The 7,728-nt window shown below is 48.8% G+C and overlaps 1 protein-coding gene across 1 annotated transcript; it reads left to right on the forward strand.

Moving 5' to 3' along the window:
* The first annotated feature begins 1,038 nt into the window (after window positions 1-1,038).
* Window positions 1,039-7,486, forward strand: LOC146175580 (uncharacterized). Its single transcript, XM_084580805.1, has 6 exons — window positions 1,039-1,264; window positions 1,832-2,126; window positions 3,003-3,240; window positions 5,402-5,796; window positions 5,948-6,190; window positions 6,899-7,486. Exons 1-6 carry the CDS (start codon window positions 1,039-1,041, stop codon window positions 7,392-7,394), a joined length of 1,893 nt encoding a protein of 630 aa, XP_084436931.1. The 3' UTR covers window positions 7,395-7,486.
* Window positions 7,487-7,728: the final 242 nt, after the last annotated feature.

Here is a 7,728-nt window from a genome sequence, read left to right on the forward strand (position 1 = left end):
AGCATAAGTCATCTTTCTTTCTCTCCTATTGTTTTTTTTTTTCTTTTCACAACCCACTCGTCACAATTCCTGAGCTTCTTAGCTCATTCTGGAATAAAATAGCTTTACCATGCTTTCTCTTATTTTTGGATATGCTATTTTGCACCATTTTATGGTTACCTACGCTGCTGAAGCCAGGAAGAAGTGCCAAAAAGCTGTTCTCTAAAACAAAAATGCCATTTTGTACGTTCTGTGTGAGGTTATGAAGTGCTGAAAATCGTTGAAGCTTTTAACAAAACAGCGATTGTTTATCCCAGATCTACTTGTTTATTCCATGTACTTTAAATATATCAGAATGGATTATAGATTGAATTGCTAAATACAACAAAAACAACTGTGATGCAGTTAGTATTAGAGCGGATAGTACATACAGATAGGCCTATTCAAAAGCGTTCTTGAATTGCTAAGCGTCGATACTTGCAGTGGGAATGGTAATGTGACCACACACTGCTCATGTGAATGGTAAGAACGGCACGGGTAGACATTTTATGGGAGAGCCGCTGATCATGTGCGCCTATACTGGAAAACCGCTGCACACTGATTGCGGGATGACTGCTAAGCATGATAACCTCTTTAGGGATAACTGTGGCACTGAAGAACCTTTTTCGGGATAACCACTGCGCATATATACACCTATTTTGCAATAACTGCTGCACAAGAGCGCCTATTTTGAGATTATCACTGCTCGTGTACATCAATTTAGAGATAATGTCGGTACATATAAACACCTATTTCGGGATAACCACTATAACTCCTGCGACTGCGCACCTACTTTGAAGTAACTGCTGCACAGAAGCACCTGCTTCAGGATAACCGCTGCGCAAATGCACATATTTCGAGAGATAACTGCCGCAGAGGTGCCCCTGCTAGTCGCCATAACTGCGGCATGTACCACCTGTTCCAGCGAATTGCTGCACGTGGGCAGCTATCAGGTCGTTTTCCTACCTCATTGATATTCGTACTCTCCTCCTCCCTCTGTCCTGCTATGCAGCTCCGGCCATGCTGGTTCTGCAGAGCCGTCCCAGTCGCCTGCTGGGCGGCGGCTTCTCCCGCGTGCTGCGCAACTCCATCACCATCAAGATGGTGCTGGGCATCGTGCTCTTCTTCGCCGGCATGAGCAGCCTCTACGTGAACCACAGACTGGGACTGTCACTCGCCGGCGCCGGCCTCGTACTCGTGTTCGTGCCGGCCGAGTTCCTCTTCGGTCTCTGCATAGACTTCAAGGGTAGGCGAACCGAAATATATTGCCAGGAAGGAACATTCGTCTAGTTAGTGGCCCGTTAGGCAAGCTGGTAAATCTTTTTTGAAGTCCACTCATGCAGGGCAAAATAGTAACAGAGAATGCAGACGCCAAGACCAGCATGTGGTTTGACCCGCTTTCTTACCTACACAGCAATAAAAAATATGTTTCATAGCTGTTCATTATAAGGGCGACCATATACTGTTCTTTTGTGACCGAAACTTCTCGTTTCATTAGACAAAGTATTTTTTCCGAATTGGCAATAGTATATGCAAGTCAATAATAAGCTTGCTCTTCCAATGACTTCATTTGCATGACAAGAAACAATGCACTCGGTCACCTTCAATAATCAACGACTTAATTGGCCATTTTTCATTGCTGATTTGTTTATTTGTGGATGATTCGAAGATGTGATTGCTCAATTAACAGTGCAGCTTTGTAAGAACCAGTCGAAGCATTATCAGGCCGAACGCTTTCCGCTAAACGGTAGCGAGGTCTTGAAAAATTATGTATTGAGGTGCCACTTGACGCACCTGTCGCACGCACACGCAGGTCATAAGGAAGACGGCAGGTCTTCTCGGTCCGGCAGCACGAAGTCTGAGGGCCGGCCCCCGGAAGTGGTCATTGAAGAAGAGGGCAATGACGGCGCCGCAACCTCCGTTTCCCGGGACATCACTTTGTCGTTTCCGCCGGAAGTAGTCCAGGAAGAAGCTGGCAGTGGCGCTGCTGTCGTTGTCATCGCCGCCACTGCTCCGCTGCAGGACGAAGACTCATCCTCCACGGGGGACGGCAGAAGGACTTCCTCGCCTCGGTGCACATGCCAGGCGAGGAATTCGCCTGCGGACACGTACGCTGCCCTTCTCCATGGTCTGATCAAAATAGATGTTTTGGACGTCGACGGGACATCGAGCATGGTGCAGTGGCGATTATTAGTAACTGCGTAAATCAAGAAACATGTCCTTGCCGGTATCACCTGTCTCAGAGAAAAGTAGGTACGAGCGAAGATCATATGTGCGCGTTAGGAAACAAGCGTAGAGGGGGGGGAAGCCACAGTTCGCAGGTTGAGCCAACGTTTCGACATGTGGACTTGTCTTCGTCTGGGCAGATCGATTATCACTGGCAGTGATTTAAATACGCTTTTGCTTCCGAAGAAGAAAAGCTAAGGAGGAGAGGATGGAGGAGAAGAAAATAGGTCAAGGAGTGAAAACAAAATTAAAAAAAAAAAAAATGTTTCTTCAGCATGTATTTCTCAGCCTCGAACCGGTGATCCTGTGGCCTGAAAAATAAATAAAAGAGGCAGTACCAGGTAAAACTACAATGTGTGGGTGGATGATTAGTCAGCACCTAAAGCAGGCTCGGTGTATACTCTTGAAAAGGGACAGGCATTCCAAAGGGTCCTGATAAGTCTGCAGAAGAACAATCCTCAAAAGCTTTTCGCAAAGGGGGGGAGGACACATTTGTCCTTAGAAGACACTGAGTGTTAAGATCAAAGGTCAAGATCAAAGCAGAAAAGGTCGAAGCAAAGGCTGAGGTCATGGGTCAACACCGATACTGTGATTTCACTTTAAAGATGTGACCGTGCTGCTGGCTGAAGGTTAAATTGCCGCACAGACATGAAACTCATATTTTGCAGTACGAAGAGCGATCGCTCTAAATAAGCACATGCGAAATCAACATTTCCAGGCCTCCACCATTCTTACCACTCTGTGGAATCGCTGTGCAGGACAGCACAGCTGCACCGGACTCGGAGCGCATTTCTTCGAGGAGGACCCGGCTCGGCAAGGAATGGGTCCACCGAGCTCGAGGCCACACGCACCTCTGAACCTCAATTGGCGAACGGCGGGTCGCCGGACGCCGCGAAGGCGGAGGCAACGCCACCGGTGTCTGCGGCGTGCAAGTTCCATCGGACGCGGTCGGCGGTGCTCCGCGCAGATGACCTTCCCAAGAACACGTCGCCGCAGGTGAGTCAGAAGGATGGGCGTCAAGACAGATATTGTTAGTTACCTACTTGGCACTTACTGCTTACATAATTTACCTCAGGTTTGGCCAAATCGAACTGTATTTGTTATGTTTTTAGTTGAAAATCACCCTACCTCACACAATCGAACCCGACCACGAATCTTTTGCGACGCCTAACTTTGATCGAGGTCCTCGGTGAAACTTAGTATGGCAGCAGTCTATACCTCTAACCAAGCCATGTATAACATAGTATACCCCTGCCCGCCCTTGTTTACAGTATGGAAACAATTACGAGGCTATTTATGGTCGGTATACAACGCGAATTCTAAAACATGCATCGGTTGCTGTTTCTCCGTTCTTCGGGTGTCTCTCTTTCCCTCTCCGTTGTACATATCCTCCTCCTCCTTCTCCTGGAGTCAACCTCGATGCTGACGCGATCGTACCTTATCTTCCTCCCCTCTTCGGTTTCCCGACGGACAACCTCTCACTGGCCGCGCTTCTAGAGAGCGCGTGCTCCCCTGCTCTACTACTTCCCTTTGCTCCCCGTCTTCGCTCCTTCTGTCGTTCTTGTGCTTTCCTCCTTTCCATGCATGCACAACCGCTAAATATTCTCGTTTTAAAATAATTTGCATGATGGTACGGGCCTTTTCACGCTATGTAGCCTTAAAAACCGTTCGCAGAGAAGCTGAAACTTGGGATGGTACAAAACACGTATGTTACAAAACTTCCGAAACAGAAGTGAAGGCAGCGGCACGCGGTGTGCTTAATTACATTCATTTATGCACAGAACCTAATATGTAACAGACTCGCATGCAGTTTCTCGTGGCCTGCATCGCACTCTCGGTGCTGAGATTGCATTTTCGATCTCGTGTTAACAAAGCAGGTCATGAAAAAAGAATACCAAAATGTGGCTACTTTATTTTACACTCCCTATTTTACCTATATGCTTTCATCTGTTACTGTCTCGCTGACATTTATGTCGTCTACGTAACTTGGACCATTTACTCACGCAAGTTGCCGTAGTCAGGCGCATACAGCTCTTCTAAAGCTTACGCGCCGTTACCGCTCTATATTTCCACCCCCCTACCACTTCTTCTTGGAACGATTGGCTTAATTGGAGCTCGGCTGACTAGCAATTGACCCGGGGCAATTCTATCCATGCGACATATGATCCATCATGTTCCGAACGAAATAATGCGATCTCTTACTGCTTCTGGATCTCACGTGCAGTGAAGTTCTGCAGGGTAACAACCCTGACATTTGGAGTGTTTGGTTGCAATTCCCAGGAATTTCTCGCGGTAAGCGAATACTCGTTGGTATCGCCAAAGCCGATGAGTCCACTTGTTTTACTGCCACTGTATCACACTGTGCATTGCAAGTCATCGCCTTCATCAACTTCCATGTGTGCACAATGAATTGACGTGTAGCGCTATCGCATTGCCCTCTGCCTACTTAAGGCGCAAGAGCGCGAAACAGTTGATTAATTAAGTTGGCCATTCCCAAAATTAGGTTGGAAAGTCCCTAAATATGGGCGGAGAGTCGGGATTTGGACCTTTTCACACGATACTACGTTCGTTGACGGAGTCAAACTGTCGACCATTTTTATTGCGTAAATTTAGATAGAAGATTCGGAGAATTTTCTGATTAAGTATTCATCTCTTTCCTGGCCAAAAGCATTCCAATGACAGACCGGGATCGCGGGTCGCGTCATGCAATGTCAGATGGAGAGCAGTCATCGAGCTAAGGTCGCTCAAATGAGCAGTGCGGATTACTTCGCTAAAGTCGGCAAATTCAACTGGAAGTGTGCGTAACGTAGGCGTGCTCCTTTCCGGAGATTCATCACCTGTTTCCCGGTCCGTAGCAGACCATTCAGGCGAGGAAGCTCAATGAAGGCTAGGTCTTTTCTCTGTAAGCGTTGAGCTCGCCTCCTCGGCTTGCTCCGGCCGGAACATGAGTGCTATAAACGTAGATTCTGGGCAAGTGCTCTCCATCGGGTTCAGGCGCCCTGCATCATAGCAGGCTAACCGATCCGAATCTGCGATTGGAATTCCCATTTCAAGTCGCGTTTTCTTATCAGACTTTTTTCGAGCTTCATGCCTCACTCATTTCTGTTAACGAGATGATCGATGTGCATACAGCCTTTATATGCGATCGATTCCGCAGATCGTCCGTTTCAACATTGGCGTCGACCCAGATGAAACTGCTGCCAGCAGTGCTAGCGCCCGCTCCTTGCCCGGTGGCAGCGGCGGCAAGGGCCGCGGGAACCAGTCTCCGAGGCAAAAATCCGGCCCGATGCTCACCAGAGGCGTGAGTTTTGAACAGAACACATTTCACCGGAGCAAGTCGGCCGTCATGCACCGCGGCAGTCTGTCCGGCGAAGAGGCGATCGCTTCCCTGTCGTCGTCCTCTTCGACCAAGTCATCGCCGACCAGGTCTCTGAGGACGGTGCAGGGGCAGAGCCCCAACGCTTCGCCGTTCAAGGAACGTCCCATAGCGCCGGCAGTGGCCAGGGTGCAACAGCTTCAGCTGCAGCAGATACCGGCTCTCAGAATCCAGAGGTCGGACTTTTGGCCTTATACCTGATTATTTCCGTATAGTCAGCAGAAGGTCTTCATTTCCAGTCTATATTTGAAATCTGACCTTATTTACAAATAGCTTTCAGCTATACATATCTGCAGCCGAGTGATTCTTGCCGGCTCACACTTGCAGCGCCAAGCCTTCCGCCACGGTAACCGACCCCAGGGGGCAAACCATGGCCGTCCAGCTGTACGAACCGCCTGCTGCCCGGCCACCCATGTCGGATCTCAGCAACGAGAACTACACTCGTTTCCATCGCATCCGAGCTGCGGCTCTGCAACAGCAGCTGCAGCAACAGCAGACAATCGCCGCTGGAGCTCCAGGAGCCTCGACACGCAAGAAGGAGGCGACGACCTCGCAAAACTTGCTGATCAGGTGAGGAATAACTCAGATGAGAAGGGCACGCATTACGCTTTTATTCAGAAATAGCCCTGCCAACATTTCCGCAGAACACAAACTAATATTCATCACTACTCATAAGTGCCCCACATGTGTACGAACACTACGTCTTACCGTCACAACCTTCCCTTCCTTTGTAGCATGCGCCAGGTTAAGGGTATAGGAAGGAGGCACAGAAGACTGCACTGAAAGATTTATTTTTTTTTTCTAATGAGTACATTATATATTAGTACGTGTTACTAGCCGGAAGTCCATCTTACCTGTAGATGGTACTAGCGAACATGCATAAAAGCACCGCATGAAAAAAAAAAAAAAGACTACAAATACCTGCACTTAAGTCGCTCAAGCAAAAAAAAAAAAAAAATCCTGGAGGCTGGTTTGAGCTGTTCTCGACGCATCGAAAGGAAAGAACTTCCAGCGTATACATTTTCTAGTAGTTCACACAAGTGCGTTTCTCGAAACGTCAGGACGCTAATTGCTCCGTCATTAGCGATAAAAAAAAAAAAAGCCGAGCTTATGATTTGGTACTCTTGCACACTCCCCCTGAGTGGTTTAGAGTTTTTCAGTGTTCTTTGTCAATTGTCAGTGGATACGGGTAAACTTGGAACAACCTAGCAGGAGTGTTCAGAGAGTGCAGACCATTACACAAGGTAGCGCTGACTGGCTTCACGTAATCCCATGCAGGACAAGGTCCATGACTTCGTCTCGATCATCGACAAACCTCACACAGCCGCAGCAAGACACTGCGAGGTCAACCGCAAAGCCAAGCAAGGATAAGACCGGTTTCGCGAGCCAAGATACGAAGCAAGGTTCCACCCCACCTGCCGATAACAGTCGGTCACGTGGTGCAGAAGCAATGCCGAAGCTACGACGGACGTCCTCGGGACCTTCTAAAAGACCGGCCAGGACAACAAAGGACCAGACGCCGTGGACGTCCCTTGCCGTCCAGACGGCCGCTGGCGTCATCACACTCCTGTGCAAGCCGCAAGAGGTGGACGCCATGAGCCTTTTGCCGAAGTCGCTGCAGGCGAAAGGTTCTGCCCAAGAAGTCAAGGTGCCGCGCCTCGTTACAGTTAGTGTCAGTGACGAGGACTCGGCTGCGGACCGCGAGGACAGTGTGTCGTCCGGTGCGTCCGGACAACAGGACTCCTCTTCAAGTCTTGCTCAACCTTCATCGTAGCTGAGATTCCGTAGTAGGAGACACCAAAATACGATGTGCGACTCTATTGCCACATAAGCATAATCGCGCGAATGGTGTGACATTCGTAGCGCTGGCCCTTCCGGGTACTTCAAAATACGTGCCGCGGATTATATCGCAGCGATCCGTTGAAGCAGGCTAACGATAGGGTTTTACGGCGAGGCGGCTGCGAGACTGGTTTACGATTTTTCAGCGTTAGAATGCGGCTTTCTGGACAAGTGGCGTTGGTACTGTACGTTTACGCTTGCTTTGAAACTAGAAGCCCTCTATGAGGTCCAAGAGCGACAAAAGGTAGCTAAGTACAGATTACCTCATT

The sequence above is a fragment of the Amblyomma maculatum genome, chromosome 10, assembly GCF_055883805.1.
Source record: "Amblyomma maculatum isolate TAMU_Amacu chromosome 10, ASM5588380v1, whole genome shotgun sequence".
NCBI classification, from domain to species: Eukaryota; Metazoa; Arthropoda; class Arachnida; order Ixodida; family Ixodidae; genus Amblyomma; species Amblyomma maculatum.